Here is a 17,460-nt window from a genome sequence, read left to right on the forward strand (position 1 = left end):
AAAAGAAACATTAAAAACAGCAGAATTAAAAATCACAAATACAACAGCAAATCAAAACTTGCAAAATACATTTGCAGTGGGTCTGTATTTTGTAATATGTTTTTGTTTTTGTTTGCAGTTTATTTTCAATTTTTATTTTTTTGCTGATGTTTTTGCATGTGTTGTTGTGGTCTGACTTTTTAAATGTGTTTTTGTTTACAATTGTATTTGTAATTGTTTTTTTTGGGGTCATTTTTATTCGCTGTTGTGTTTTGTCTTTTATAATGTCTTATCGTTTTGTATTTTGTACTTTTTTATAGGGTCTTGTTTTCATTTTTGGGATTCATTTTCTTTTGTTTTGTTTTTTCTATTTTCCTGATTTTTGATTTGCTATTGTGTTTTATCGTTTGTAATTTGCGTGTGTGTGTTTTTTTGTTTTGTTTTTTTTGCCATTACCTGTTTTCAGGCTACACCCTCCTTTAGTCAACACTCTTGAGAAACGTGCTGCTTTACCATAAAAAGATTTATTGACATCACAATCTGTTTGAACGCAAAATAAACAGAGAAAGAAAAAACACACACAAAGGAGAAGGAATTGAAACAAAGGGGAATTCAAAGCAACAAATCCAAAGAACACGATTTCTCCCCCCAAAAAAACTCTTGTCAGGATTTCACCTATAAGTGGATCACAAAGGCCAAAAAAAAAAAAAATCTTTCTGGTCAAATTTCTTTGGAAAAACACAAGAAACCCAATCACAATCATTTCAAAAGCACTGGCCTACTTAGCAAACAATTCCAGTAGAATAAACACCAATAAATAGAAACACCATCTTGTCAGTAACAAAGTAGAAATCTCCATCTTCTCCTATGACTTTTTGATGGACAAAACAGAATGCTTGAAATGGAGATAACCAGGCACATTGGAGCCCCCCCCCCCCCCCCCCCCCCCCCCCCCCCCCCCCCCCCCCTTCCATCCCTCCATCAGCTCCAGTCTGTTTTCCTGGATCCAACATGGCGCCGGGGTGTGCCCCCGGAGAGTAACATGGCGAAGGCGGTCCAGATTATGTGTTATCTCCATGGTGCACTCGCATCCACCTGGAGCCAGGCTACTGTCTGTCAGGGGAGGCCAGGAGCGTATGTGTGTGCGCGCGTGTGTGTGTGTGTGTGTGTGTGTGTGTATGCATGGGATAAAGGAGACACGCTCGTTGAATAGCGGAGAAGGTCCAGGGCCTAATTGGCTGTAGTCAATGTGACTGCGGGCCTCGTTAGAACCAGTAGAGCTCCTTGCCTTTCTTATGCTGCTGCAGGCCTGAGAAAGAATGATAGCGAAACAATGATTAGGAGCATGTCGGCAAACAGCGAAGCGCACGTTGTCATGGAACCTGTTTGAGCAAAACGTTCTCCTAAGAAGTGCTGCATTGAAGGTGGATGTGTTAGTTGGGGGGGGGGTCCCCAATTGTGCGGGGGCTGGGTGTTCACCATCAGAAGTGCGTGTGACAATGTGTCAGATGACAAGGGTGGATGGTAAATGCGAGACGGTGTACTACGGGTCAGAAAAATAGGAGTATTCCGGTAAACATCTTTAAAGGGACAGTGTGTAAGATTTAGACCGTTTCTCATTGAAAATGAATCAATTAAATGATTCAGAAACTTGCAGATAATGTGTCCTTAACGTCCAACAGTATGTTTTAAATATAATCGTAGGTCTAGTTATCATTCAATTATATTGCATGGGGGGGTGGCACCCCTCCGGAGGCTGCCATGTCTGTTATAGCTACGGACAATGGTAAATGCAGCACCTCCTGCTGTCCGTAATGAAAAACAGTCTAAATCTTACACATTGTCCCTTAAAAAAGACTCTCTCAAACACATTGAGGAACTGGTGTCAAACTCAAAGTCCGGGGGCCAGATCTGGCCCACCACATCATTTTATGTGGCCCAGGAAATGCTGATTTGACTTCAAGTTTCGGGTGAAAATACCAAAGTTGCACCTTTCTGCAACTTATAAAATTTTCGGGCAAAAAAGGAAGCATTTTTTTTGTTCCCAATCGCTTTTGAACAGATTCTACCAGACTCTGATTTCAAAACTAGGTAAATTTGTGACAAACACACAGGTGTCAAACTCAAGGTCCGGGGGCCAGATCTGGCCCACCACATCATTTTATGTGGCCCATGAAATGCTGATTTGACTCAAGTTTGAGGCTAAAATACAAAATTTGCATGTTATTTTCCACTTTTATAAATTTCAGGGGGAAAAAAAACTCATTTTATTGTTCCAAATCACTTATGAACAGATATTAAAGGACCCTGATTTCAAAAGTAGGTAAATGTGTGCTGAACACAATTAAATTTTATTTGACTCCACAGTCATACTGGCCCTCTGACAGAAACCATAACGAACTGATGCACAACTGTGAATGAAAGTCATTCCAGGTCATAAAGCATTTATGATCAAACATTCTATGTTGAAGAGCAGTTTTTGTTTCTGAAGTAATCCCATCGATATTTTTCACAATGATTTTAGTATTCATCTACATTTCAGGAATGTTTTAAACAAACAAAAAACACTGAAGTATTAAATGTTGCCGATAATGAGCTGAGACATGACCTTATTTCAAGGTATCAATTTACGTAATCGGCTGTTTTACGAGTGTGAAAAAGAAATGACAAATTAGAAGAATAAAAACAGTTTGGCAGCTGATGGCAAAAAAACAGTTTGCGTATGAATATAACTACAATACAACAGTGTTCAACTGGCAGAATATTAAGAGTGTCATCTGTCTTGTTTATTTAAAAAAAAAAATACAGTATATGTATATATATATATATATATATATATATATATATATATATATATATATATATATATATATATATATATATATATATATATATATATATCATCCATGGCACTGAAAGAGTTCATCCTTGATGAAATGAAAGATGCGCAAAACCTTTTATCTCAATCTTTTCGATTTTAACTATTAAAAAAAATTGGGAAAGGGCTTCATGCTAACAGAAAAAAAGACGATGCATTTGATTTACCTGCGTCCATGTTGAGGGCCAGCGTCTGGCCGACGTCCCCAGGAGGTAGCAGGCCAGGCCAGGATGCCGCGGGCTCCAGTTTGCTGACTTCGTAGTGGCTGGGCAAGGCGGGTAAATGGGCCGGCCGAACGGCGGGCATGAGCAGGGGCCCGTAGTGGGGCTCCAAAGTGGACGGCGAGTACAGTTCATGGAGAGGCCTGGGAGGCCCGTAGGCCTGAGCCTGGGTGTAGCCCCAGCTCTCTGCCGGGTGAGGGTGAGGGTGGGAGTGAGGGTGAGCGTGCGGGTGAGGATGCGGGTGCGGCAGACCCGGGTGCAGCCCCGACGCGTAGGGGTCCATGGAATAGGAAGGAGCGGCCGTCTCGCAGTGCGCGCGGCTTTGTGGCGACGAGTAGTTACTGTCCCAGAAGGATGGAGGGAAGCTTCGTCGGCTGCTCGGCGAGGGCGTGTCTGATGAAGAGAACGTCGTGGAATACGAGTGAATGACAGTCGAATGACTTACTTAGCTCGTGGGGTTTTTATAGCTTTACAAAATGGCCACGCGGCTCAGGTGGTGTAATGGTCACGTCGAAGCTAAAACATCAAGTGTATGAATCATCATGCCATATAATACATCAGGGAACAAAAAGACTTTTGTTATTGAGTCACAAATGGGGTGTGGCATATAAACATGGACTCAGATTTTTCCCATTAGTCAGGTAGGAAGAGTTTGTTTTGTTTTAGCAGGTTTATAAGCAATATAACGCTTATTAGCTTAGTTCTGTTCTGGTTGGTGTGTTTTGGTTGGTGTCTGCATTTTTCTGTTTCCCTTGTTAGTGTGATTGCATCCAACGGTTGAAGTTCACCCTCTTCTCATGTGTTAGCCAATCAGCTCCCTGTTACAATTGTTCCTTGTCCAGGTGCTCCTTGTTGTTCTATCAGTTATGAGCGTATTTAGTTTCCCGTTTCCGTTCAGTCTTGTTATATTTCTGAATTTTTGTTTGTTTTGTTATAAACAGTCTTTAAACTATTTTTTTTTTGTTTTCTTCCTATTAAATGATTTTTTGAGCGCACATTGACTGCGCTCTCCCTGCATTTGGGTCAAGAACATTCCACCACCTAGCCCACAATGCCCAGACTTAACAATATTAACCCCAAAAATAAACAAAAACATATTACAAAAGACAAATGCAACATCAAAACAAAAAACACAAACAAAAAAAAACACAAAAAATTATCTGCAAACAACAAAAAGATCGCTCTTTTGTGTGTGTGTTTTTTTTTTCCTTTGGTTTGCAGTTGTCTCTTGTTTTTGTTTTTATTTTGCAACTATTTTTTGGTTTGCTTGTTGTTTGCAATTCCTGGTTCACAGTTGTGTTTTGCCTTTTGTAATGTTTTTTTTTTCTTTGCTGAAATTGTTACTATTTTTTTGTGCGCATTTCCTCTTAAGTAATGTGTTTTTGTTTCTTTATTAGTTCGCAATTAGTTTGTTTGCTTCATTTGTTTGTGATTCCTGATGTGCTTATATTTCATCTTTTGTAACGTGTCGTTTCTTTGTCTGCAGTTACTAATTTCCTTTGCTCGGTTATTTTTCTTTTTGCGGTTCGCGCTCCAGATCCAACATAAAACCTTCCTTTTTTTTAATCCAAACAATCCTTTAGGGTACTGATATAAGGCTTTAATGCCTTGCTCAAGGGCAAATCTCTTCAACAAATACTCCGAGCTGACTTTTGATCCAAGTCCATTCACTAAGAGCGGAAACGCGAAAAAATAGCCGTGTACCAAACTGGACTGTACCGCCTGGTGGAAACGGGGCTTAAAAAGAGGAGCGAATGCGTGGCGAATTGTAGATGGCAGTCACATGACGGCTTAGCCCTCTCGCCCAGATATCTTCCCCATTGGATCATACTGTCAAGCTGCGCTAGCTCCAACAAGACACAGAAATAAACACGACCACATGTAGAGCGGAGAGAAAAAAGCGAGTGAGCCTATATCTCAGGATGCCATCTATATAAGGTAGACGCTGTGACCTAGAGACAGCCCAAAGAGTCTTAAATCACTGTCCGCGGTGACATCTCTCACTATCATGTCAACTCGGCCCTCATGAAAGTCTTAAAACACACTCACACAACAGTGACCCTGTGCGAATGCTGGCTGCCCCACTCCTCAGTGTCCTGCACCCCCACCTGTTGTTTTTTTTTGCACCCCCCCCCCCCCCCCCCCCCCCCGTCCTCCTCCGACTCCTCCTCGCCCTTGACAGAATGTCAACGCGACATTATACGTTTTCAGGAGTAGACTTTTATATTTAGATATTCCTCTGGAAAAGAGACACCGCGTGGCGCGGCGAGGGGCGGTGTCCGATCACACGGCGTATAAATCTGACAGTGGCCATTGTGGGGGGGTCTTTGAAGGGGGATACGCCCGTCACGAGGCTGTGTGCTGAGCGCGGTGTACAAACATAGCTTCTGTTGGGAGGCAGGACGCGTGTCGTGCTGACATGACGCGTTGCAAAAGCGTGTTCAATAAGATGGCGTACAGGTGGAACGGCTGGCTTTTTGCTATTGAAACGATGATGTAACAGTAAGCATATCCAACATTATTTGGATTATTTTCAAGCTGCAGTGATTTTCAAGCTATGACGTTAACTTGTAAACAAAAATTTGACATGCATATGGAGAGGTCGCAGATTTTTCATAGTTTGCCCGGTCTGGCAACTCATACTGAGCGACTTGCACTATTCTCCTGGCACTAGATTAGACTTGGAAACTAGACACGGTAGGCTTGAAAAACTAGACTCAGAAACTAGACTCGTAAAGAAACTAGGAAGGCTGTTTCACATGACAGCTTGAGACGTTCCAAAATCTGACAAGAGCTTAACAATTGTGTGCTATTTTGTCCTATTCTTTGATCTTCACATCATATGTATTTCACATCGAAGGCAAAGAAGACGGTAGGGAGCTGAAATTTCACCCAGATGGTGCAACATGTCCAAGTTCAACATGACAGGACCACTTAGTTATCACCCTACAAGGAATGTGCCATCACTTGTCTGAAATGCAAGAATGATGTGGAAGAAAATTATCAAAAATGGTCTGCACGAGTGTTAAATACCAAAACACTGAAAACTAAAACAAAAACATAACAACTGCGTAGTTGAATATTTGGTATTGACCTATATCTTTCGATCTATCAGTGGAGCTACCATATTAAGTCCTAGTGTGCTCAGTAGAGGACATGCTAGCATTTTTAATGATGTCTCATGTGTTTGTGTGGGATGCCATTAACGTCGCTATCTTGCTGGGACATAATGGACACAAATCAAGAAAATATGGGTATAGGCTGACATTTTCGATTTCTGTTTTTTGTGCTTTTGTTGTTCGTTGTACATAGGTCAACAAATTGCCAAGGTTGAAATCTTGTTTTCTGTTTTATATTTTTTAACTCCACATTTCTGGGAAAATACATTTGGAGAAAAACATGTAAAAATCCTGTAAAATTTGTGTTTACCCAGCGGTCCCCTCGTATTGACTCGAACACATGTGTTTTGTCACAAAACAATATCTTACTTCATTTTTCACTGTTTGCGTCGATTTAGCAAGGTGAATGTAAGATGTAAGATGGCCGCTGTCATGTAGCTACGGCCAGTCAGCGCCATTTTCGAAATATAAATTAATATGTAACTCCAACATGCTTTAGCTAAACGTAGCTGTATTACAACTCTACTCGAATGACACTTAAGAACGTTACAAATGCAACGAATAAATCCGAAAAGTCGGCTAATAGAATGTGTGTAGTTTTGTTTCATTTTGTTTTTATATGATATGAGAAATTTCATGTGTAGGGTCAATAACAGGAATGATTTGATGATGAAACTTCTTATTGAAAAAAAATAGTTTGCCAGCTGAAATCTGTCTTGACTTTCTATAACCTTGACTCATTAATGTCACTCCTGGATTTTACAGATCCTGTGAACCTCATTACCTTTGACCCTTTACGCCCCGATCTCATGATCCACCCCCACCCCTAAAGGAGTCACCTGTTTCATTTTCATCCTGTGTGGCCCAAAAGATGCCGCATAGACGAATCTGCCGCCTTCCAAATGTGGCATCTCTAGTAAGGCTGAACTCGCCGTGTCATATTGACCTTACGCGTTCCGTAGCGAGGTCAGAAAGACCAAATGATGACTGACCAACTTTGCATCGTTGTGTCAGCAAAATTCGCTTAAAACATTTAGAAGTTGCCAAGATACCTCAAAATTCATCAAAATATCCATCCTTCCATTTTCTAGAGACTCTTATCCTCACAAGGGTCGCATGTGCCCATCCCAGCTGTTTTCAGGCAGTAAGCGGGGAGACACCCAGGACTGGTTGCCAGCCAATCACAGGGCACACAGAGAGGAACAACCATCCTCACACCCAATCACATCTAAGGACAATTTAGTATGTCGAATTAACCTGTCATTCATGTTTTTTGAGTGTGGGAGGAAGACGGAGTGCCCGGAGAGAACCCACGCAGGCTCGGGGAGAACATGCAAACTCCACACAGGAAGGCTGGCGCGAGGTGGGTTTTGTCCCTTTAACTGTGAGGCGGACATGCTATTCACCCAAATTATGTTGTAAGCAATAGAAAGAACTGTATGCATCTACAACCCAAATTGGGTCAAAAATTGATTTAAAAATGGATGGGGATTGAATGAATAACTTAAAACATTGGGTTGGTTAACTTTTGACCTTCATATGGGTTATTGTTGACTCAATTGTTTTGGAATTGGGTGAAAAATAATCCAAATTGGACTCTAAGAGACAGAAGGTACTTCATTGATAGTAACCCAACCTTATTTGTGTTATTTTGGACACAACTGTTTTCAAGTCAAGTCAATAATACAACAAATTGAGCTGTAAGAGGAAGAATGGACTTCATACAATTATAAATCAAATTTTTAGGGATACCATACCTGGGGGGCCGGCAACCTGTTGCTCCGAAACTCGCCGCTTGCCCTCCCCGTCCATATAGGAGCTGAGAGCTCTGGAGAAGTGCTCGTCCACCACGGTGCTGATGTCCCCCTGGTAGTAGGTGAAAAGCACGCAGCGGGAGCTCAGGTACTCGGCCTCGGGGCCCTCCTGCTTGTCCTTGGGGCCCTCGTCGGGCCGCGGGGCCGCCGACGTAAAGGATGAAGATGAGGAGGAAGAGGAGGAAGAAGAAGATGACGCGGTTGAAGAAGACGAGGTGGCCGCGCCGCCGCCCGTGCCCTGGACGGCGGACATTCCCTCAAGACCCCTGGGAGTGTCCATAAAATCCCGGCACGGAGGTGAGGTGCTACTCACACCGGTGGGAGTCTGACAACAAGGAAGAGGGTTGACATAGGTGACATACATATAGATTTGTTGATGGATTTATTGACCAACTGCATGTCGAGAGGTAGGCAGATATGTAAATATATATATATATATATATATATATATATATATATATATATATATATATATATATATATATATATATATATATATATATATATATATATATATATATATATAATATATATATATATATATATATATATATATATATATATATATATATATATATATATATATATATATATATATATATATATATATATATATATATATATATGAGTTTATATTTCTCTGAGTTCATTTTAACTCTAAAGGTGCATCATGTGACTAATGAAAAACAAAAATGGCTACTTAGCAGCTGTTGAATTAAATAATAATGAGCTTTTTTGAAGACGTACTATAATTGTTGAAAGCGTACCATCAAATAAATGTTGATAGATGGATGCTAACTATGGAGGAGATATATTCACGTGGGTAGCAAACTAGATACACTATATGGATATGTATACAGTATATGTATGTACAGTACATACTTATGTAGATGGAGGGTTATACGGTATCATGTATGAAGATTTTTTTTTTTTAAAACAGATATGGAAATATACATTATGTATTGTTAAATTGTGTTTGGTTCGGTTGTTGCGGTTTTACCATTTTTACCATTTTTTCTGTTCCACATTCACCTCACTATTTTTCATGAAATGTATCTTTTTTTTTGCTCATTTAAATTCTTTAAATAAGATCAGTCAAAAAAGAGCAATTTTACTTATTTAAAAAAATGTATGGATTTCAATTGATGACCATATGTATCGCAGATTTACTCCACTTTTTTTCTTATTATTCATTCAACGAACAAAAGAAACAAAAAAAAAAGGGAACAATGAATGATGAAGTTCAATCTCGACTTTGCGGATTTTGATTTGTCATTATCTTTGGGAACGTAACCCCAGCGATAAACAAGAGAACCGCTGTATATGTAAATGCCCATAATATAACTGCACCAGATATATTTATACAGTGTGTGTGTATATTTTTTTTCCATAAAAGACTCTTTAATATTAAACCCATAAGGTAGTTTCACACAACTTTTACACTGCTAGGCTAATGGCTAAGCAGATTTGTGCTGAAAAAAGTGATGAGTTCAGTGCCTGCAAGTCATATGTAGATGTAGAGTTTACATACGTACATACAGATCAATACAATGAAATATTTTTGGATTACATCGACAAACATGAAAGAAGGCTATGAAAAACGTTTTTATTGATTTACTTTTTTTTTTTTTTAATCTTTTTTGTATCAAGACTTTGAGCAAGACTTGTCACATGGAAAACCAGGTACGGTCATATGCAATAGCGATAAATAAAAGATATCGAATACAATGATAACAACAACAATAATAATAATAGTAATAATAACAACACATGGTGAGAATCGGTCATACCTGTAGCGTGTTGATGAAAGCGTTAGCGCTGGCTGCGTATGAGGCGTAATGTCCATAAGCTGGGTACATAACATCCAAACAGCTCATGGTAAATGAGCGCAGTCTTCTTCACTCTTCTGCTGAATGCCACTTTTCCCAGCAAGACGGCGACAACATTCCACTTGGTGTGCGTTGTGTGTGTCCGTGCGTGCGTGTAGGCTGGAGTGGCAACCCGAGCAGACAGCAGCAGCAGCCTGAATGGACATGGAGTCAGTGCACAAGGAGCACACTTAAGTGTGTGCAAATGTGAGTGGGTGTGTGCGGGTGCCACAACAGCTGCGGCAGCAAAATGTGTTGGGTGCCGGGGGTAAGTAGGACTGTCCTGTACATCTCTGTGTCAACTCCTCCCACTTTGTGGACCATCGTCCAACCACCGACACCCGTCTAATTGTAAAGACCTTCTGGTCACTTTAAATTCTCTATGTGCGTTTTGGTTGGTGAGTTGACCTCATTTTGTTGGGTTTTACAAATGTAATTAACAGCTGTTAGTTAAAGTACATTGTTTTCATAATGCTGTCCACTCATATTGAAATGACTGGAAGTGGAAACACAAATGTTTCATTTTACTTTATTCTTGGAGTAGAGCATGCATAAGTAACTGTAAACAAAACAGCTATTTTTACTGGCCTCCATTGACAGTATCATTGTGACTGGGCTGGCAGTGAATTAGCCAAAATCTATCTACTGACATGTACATCTTGAATGTCTTCCATCCATCCATCCATCCATCCATCCATCCATCCATCCATCCATCCATCCATCCATCCATCCATCCATCCATCCATCCATCCATCCACCTTCCTTGCTTTAATGGCTCCTTCCATCCATCCTTCACCTCCTTGCATCTTTTCATCCTACCTTATCTTCCTTCCCCACCTCCATCATCAATCCAGCATCCATTCATCCATCCATCAACCTTCCTTGCTTTCATGGATCCTTCCATCCATCCTTCACTTCCTTGCATCTTTTCATCCTTTCTTATCTTCCTTCCCTGCCCCCATCATCAATCCAGCATCCATCCATTCATCCATCCATCCATCCATCCATCCATCCATCCTTCCTTCACTCCCTCCTTCATCTATCATTCATCTATCATTCATCTGTCCATCCATCCATCCATCCATCCATCCATCCATCCATCCATCCTTCCTTCCTTCCTTCACTCCCTCCTTCACCTATCATTCATCTGTCCATCCATCCTTCCTTCCTTCCCTCATCTATCATTCATCCATCCATTCTTCTTTCTACCATCCATCCATCCATCCATCCATCCTTCCTTCCTTCACTCCCTCCTTCATCTATCATTCATCCATCCATCCTTCCTTTCTTCCTTTCAATCCAGCATCCATCCATCCATCCATCCTTCCTTCCTTCACTCCCTCCTTCATCTATCATTCATCCGTCCATCCATCCTTCCTTCCTTCCTTCCCTCCATCTATCATTTATCCATCCATCCATCCATCCATCCATCCTTCCTTCACTCCCTCCTTCATCTATCATTCATCCATCCATCCATCCTTCCTTTACTCCCTCCTTCATCTATCATTCATCCATCCATCCATCCTTCCTTTCTTCCTTCCTTCACTCCCTCCATCTATCATTCATCCATCCATCCATCCATCCATTCATCCATCATCCATTCTTCCTTACCTCCATCTATCATTCATTCATCCATTCTTCTTTCTATCCATCTATCCATCCATCCATCCATCCATCCATCATCCTTTCTTTCATGGATCCTTCTATCATCCTTCACTTCCCTGCATCTTTTCATCCTTCCTTTCTTCCTTCCCTGCCTCCCTCCTTCCATCATCCATCCATCCATCCATCCATCCTTCCTTCTATCCATGCATATGCAGGATAAATTTATTAACAAGAAATTGAAAAATGGTATGGTCTGTCTTTGTAGACTGTGAAGTGATGATGACACTTAAACACTTAGCTCTTAACTGCTCTCTACTGCCCCTTACTGTCCTGTGGTGAAACGCATGTCAAAGAATTTTCTGTTTGCTCACATAGTTTGCATGATGCTAGTCTGCAAAAATCGTGGGAAAATCAATGTAATAAATCATTTTCAATTGCATCGCAAAAATTGTAATTATATTGGTTTTATATGGTCCAAAATTTGGACAATTATTATTTTTGTACACAAAATCTCGCATGTCCAGCTGTGATCTCATAAAAAGGTTGCATTTTAATCATCTGCTGGAAATTTCAGCTCCCAAGTGTTTTTTCCCCATTGATTCTTTTATGAATGGCTTTTTCAAAAGGTGTAATAATTCCACAGGGCCTAAAAATGTGTCTTCAGGATTGAATGAGTTATTCGCGGATTCATACCAACCCACTACTCAAATTCCATTGAATAAGACGGTGCTTGCGTGGATTTATTTCTCTCTGTGTTCCGTGGCCACGCTCAGTCCAAGCTGAAAGTGAATCCACGCTCCTAAAACAGCCATGGGTTGCCAAGTCAACCTCTGAGCCATCTCAAATATTTAGTGTGTTCTCAGAACGACACGTAGGTGTCAGCCATAGGTTGCATTCACTGCCCGTACTGTACCAAAAACGGAAGAGAAAGGCACCCTTCACAAATCTATGGCAAATTATTAGCACCACATACAATCTGAGTTTGATGACGTTTCACGCCAGTGTTGAAATGTATCACTTTTAGAAATTTACCCATGTAAAGTATGGAAGCTGACATTTTTTTTTTTTTATACTAGTTTTTGGTCCATGTTTTAACGCTGCAGTTTGGGCACGCCAGTCTACTTGACAGGCACTTCAGAATGCCTCGGAGAACAGTGCGGAAAATGTGCAGAATTCCATGGACGAGTGTCAAATGAGGTGGAATGTCTCTGATGTATGCCAGCGGACAAGCTTCCTTGGGAAGTTACATCGTCCCCCTGCTTGCGTTCCCCGCATTGGAGAACATGACCAACATCTCGCTATGCCCGCCACATGCATTGTATGAATAGCTGCTGCCGGGTTGTTGTCACCACGCTAAGAGAGCGGAACGTGCTAGCGAGAGGCAAATCCTGTTTTGCTGTGCGCCGTTAGCCCGCCTTAGCATGATGTGCTAAAGGGGCGCCATATAAGTGCAGACTAAGTGAGGGCATAGCGCTGAAGTCAGGGGGAGTGATGCAATGCTAAACCGCTCACCAGCGTGATCAACAGCTGCAGCTGACCGAAGGCAAGAGACGCCACTAATGGGATTCATGCTAATCAGTCTGTCTCTGGATTTTCGCTAACACCTTTCGCTCATTTGTTTGCATATGTGCTATGTCAACAAAAGCAAACCTGCATAAAATGACCTCAATTCCTGCATGTAAATATAAATCAAATTTGCTTAAAAGTAAATAATGCGCTTGGTTCTAAGTAGACGTGATTTTTTTTTTTATTGGTTTGCTCTCAGCAAGTAAGTTAGCTGTGTTGCCCTGTGTGCCAAGTTCTGGCTGTGTCTTGGGTGAATTTCTTCAAATTATTATTTATTTATTTTAGTTTCTTATTATTATTTGTAAGTATCAAGCTTTGAAGCCTTGTTAATTTATTGCTAGTTTAAAAGAAGGGCAAAATAGACGTTTCACCAAGAATCGTGATTAATAATCGTGATTTCAATCTTGACCAAAATATCTATTATTATTATTTTGACCATAAGCATGCCACCCTAGTCTGACAGTATTTACGTTATTTTTAGTCCAATGTTGTGAGAACATCTAGCTCTCAAGCTGTCACGTGAAACTGCCTTTTTCTTTCCGATTCTGCATTTCTGAGTCTAGTTTCCGAGTCTAGTCTTTCGGCATATGGTTTCCGATGCTAAATATTTTCTAATTCACTTCCATGTCCTGTCTGCTTCTGGAAGCAAAATGCTACTCATGTGACACTATCGTTTGCAATCTGATAAATGTTTTGAACCAAATAATAATAATAAAAAACAATCGAATTCTGACAAATCTCCCCATGACGCTGTGCATTCAATTTTATCCCTGAAATTAAATGACTGAATTACTATGAATTTAAAACGATCAGCATTTGGTTGAGATTTTCGTTTTTCCTAAAATAGCTCATGCCATTATTTTTTAAAGTGGAATTCAATTTGACTGTTCATCATGTTAGCTAACAGTTTCCTAGTTCCTCTCGATGACATTTTGAATAGATTCCCCAATTTCTCTTCTACATATGCTGGAACCGTGACTCAAGTATGAAACCGCCTTCCAACGATCCTAATCCTAATTATCGCGTCAACAAAGGATGACTAAAACAATGATGTTAGCATTTGGCGGAGGTCATTTTATCATCTGTTACTGCAGGTAAAGAACATTATGTTCAATAGCCTGGCTTGAGTGTGTGCTGGCTTGCGCGTGTGTCTACATTTACACCTATATGCTGAAAATAAACAGAGGTTACATCACTCCCTGTGACCCTGTTGCACATTTAGGTCCCGCCCCTCATAAAAGTAGTTTGAACGAGCAAACCTTCCCATTGGCTGATGGGTCGCAGGCCAGCAGACAGACTAATGGCAACCTGGTTTTATTTAGACCTCCATTTTCATTGCGACACCACCATTAATAGTTTCTACTCGTAATACTGGACCGTGTAAAATACATGGAGTCACTTATAGAGACTTTACAAGCATAATAAGAAGTAAAAATAAGACTAATGGCTAGCGCACCTTGGAGATGAATTCGCAAAGACACGAACTGGAAACCGAGCTGCTAGCTCCTGAAACAACAAGGCCTTTATTAAGGTCTCAGTCTGCCTTAGTCTCAAGGGGGTCGGACTTTGGGATTCCTCTGCCGCTTGTGTGTATATATGTCCAAGACGGAGATGTACAGCTGCCCGCTTCCACACAAACTCATTTCAGCTGTTCAAAATCATCTCCGCAGTGTCATCGGAAACACACATGCAGGGCCGCCACATATGGACAGGTCTGGCCTCTCTCATGGTTATACACAAATGTTGGTGATAAATCCTCCGTGATGTGCAAGTGTGAGGATATTTTTTTTCCCAAGACAACTTGCCCATTGTCTGCTCGGACGGACGGGCAGGATATTGGGAGGTCAGGGGCTTCAGTAAAGAGTTATAGATATATATAACTACATTTGGGTTGCATGCTTCGACTATAGCATGCTTTGTGTGTTTTCCCAAGGTCTGAACAGTTATTGCAAACGCCATGCGGTAAACATTGAACTAGCTGAAGGATTTGTCCAAAAGGACTTCTGGAAAAGATTTCCATTGTACTTCTTTTTGTCCTAATTTGTTCAAAGACACAGTCCAAACATTCATTCCCAGGTACTTTTTATTTTTTTTAGAATTGTATATTTTTAACCATGATTTGCTCTATGCACAATCTCTACTGCGATCCCAAAATTATTATTTATAATTATTTCCTTTTGAAAACAGGTTTGACTTTATGTTGATTATTTTGGGGGTATTAATATTTATTAATAAGTGAGTTAATTATTTATTTTTGTGAAAAGATTCCCACTGTAATCCCAAAACATGGCGCTTTATGGCAAATATTTTTAAATATTAGTTCTTAGAAAATATTTATTATTTTTTTTATCTTATATTTATTATATTTATATATTTGTTATTATTTTTATTTTATATATATTATTATGTTTTATCTTATATTTATTATTTTATTATATTTTTATATTTTCTTTTTTTTAGAACAAGTCTGACACTTTATGTTGATTATTTTTTGTGGAGAAATGTGTATTAATAATTAAGTTAATGATTTATTTTTTGAACAGATCTCTACAGTAACGCTTAATCTGTGGACAAATATTAATATTTATTTTGTTAGAACAGGTCTGACACTTTACTGCGGTTATTTTTTTGTGGAAAAATATGCATTCATCATTAAGTTATTTCTTTTTATAACCGATTTCTTCAATGATCCAAAAAAAGGCCACTTAAGGTTGATTATTTTTTGGGAACAAATACAAATGAAGTTTGAAAGGGTCTAAAGTTTAACAAATCAGTAACTGAGGGCGTGTTTTAAGTCTTTTTTCTTTAAAACCCAAAATGCTTTGCACTGGTTAAGAAGTGCTTGGCGGACAAGATATTTCACAGGGGGTACATCACTGAAAAAAAGATTGAGCACCGCTGTTCTAGTGCACTTTTTGAGGAAACTGCTATAAGCACATGGACAGAAGACCAGTACGAGTGAAATACCCGGAATGCTTGCAGTTTATTCAAGGCTAACCCTTTGAAACGGACAGAATGTGAATTAACAGCATCCTCGGGGAGGCTGACAAGTGCCACATTCCTGACATCCCCTTACTGTAAGTGTCCCACCGCCAAAGCGGAGCTGGGTCACTCCAGTTATGCACGCACACAATGGCAAATTCACACAAACGCACACCGGGATATCATGGCGACACGGCCAGGGGGAACATATTCAGGCACATGGACGACATGCACAGAAAGAGCAATCGAGACATGCGGAATTGTCACTCTCCCGCCTGACATTTGTGCTCGGTGTGGCGGGGGGATCGAAGGGGGGTCGACGGGGGGTGAAATCACAAATTCGGCATGTCACATGGTCAAAGAGGGAAGATTTACGACAGATCGGGTTCCACATGGGCAGCATGGTGTTGTGGCCTCAGAATGCTAGGTATGGCAGTGAGATCAGACTCCGGCTTTAGTTTGCACACGCTCTCTGGCAACTGGCTAAGGATGCGGGCGGCCATAGCCGTCTGTCCGGTCTTTCCGATGCAACGCAATCGCCGGTGGGCAGATGTGGCAATGATGGCACAATGCAAGGAGGAATGACTCAAATTGTCGGTGAAAATTCAACACGGGGAGAGACGATTTAACTTCGTGTTTGCGTAATTTCCTCTTTTTAAATGATTTGCTGTTGTCCGACAGAAACCTGATAAGCCCTGCATGCCTTTATTGTGAATGACTACTTTGTGGTTAACCTCTTAATCAAGCCTTTGTCGTCAAGAATGAAAATTGAGATAATAATATATTCAAATTCCACACATCATTTCCTTTAAAATTGGATACAATGCACAGAGGTAACAAGAATTGATACGGGGAGAACAGGTTGAATTTCGCCATGTTGAAATCCTTAGTTTTGAGGAAAAACACATTTAAAGTTTTGACACATTCATCCGACAACAGATCATGTACTATTTTCATACACCAATCAAAATTTGAACCTTTTGGCTGCAGGGAAATGAATGTCGAGACCTTAAGGAAATTTTTGATGTAGAAATCCTAAAATGTATATTGCTGGAAAATGTTTTTATTTTTGTCGAATCTCAGTGACATAAGCCTGGTTTTGTAAAAACGCATCACATATGTTTGAATGTATATACATATACAATACTATATACTGTATCTACACTGTGTGTGTGTATGTGTGTGTATATATATATATATATATATATATATATATATATATATATATATATATATATATATATATATATATATATGTGTGTGTGTGTGTGTGTGTGTTTATGTGGTTCTCGCTTCATACCCTCGGGAACTTTACTCTATATAATTTAAAGAGGTTTTATTTGGAATAACATTTTTGATGTTGCAATGCTAATTACCTGCATTTTAAATTTTGAAAGGCAGTTTAAGTTGCCAACAGTTGGCCACTCA

At 40.1% G+C, this 17,460-nt stretch overlaps 1 protein-coding gene across 1 annotated transcript; it reads right to left on the reverse strand.

Moving 5' to 3' along the window:
- Positions 1–985: 985 nt before the first annotated feature.
- vgll2b (vestigial-like family member 2b) lies at positions 986–10,008 on the reverse strand. The gene is made up of 4 exons (XM_088433655.1): positions 9,802–10,008; positions 7,955–8,336; positions 3,025–3,471; positions 986–1,288 (listed from the first exon to the last, which is right to left on the reverse strand). The coding sequence occupies exons 1-4, from the start codon at positions 9,886–9,888 to the stop codon at positions 1,245–1,247; spliced, it is 960 nt and encodes a 319-aa protein (XP_088289781.1). The 5' UTR covers positions 9,889–10,008; the 3' UTR covers positions 986–1,244.
- Between the last annotated feature and the right edge of the window lie 7,452 nt (positions 10,009–17,460).

This window comes from Hippichthys cyanospilos, chromosome 14 (genome assembly GCF_059441005.1).
Source record: "Hippichthys cyanospilos isolate Australia breed blue-spotted pipefish chromosome 14, RoL_Hcya_1.0, whole genome shotgun sequence".
Lineage (NCBI taxonomy): Eukaryota > Metazoa > Chordata > Actinopteri > Syngnathiformes > Syngnathidae > Hippichthys > Hippichthys cyanospilos.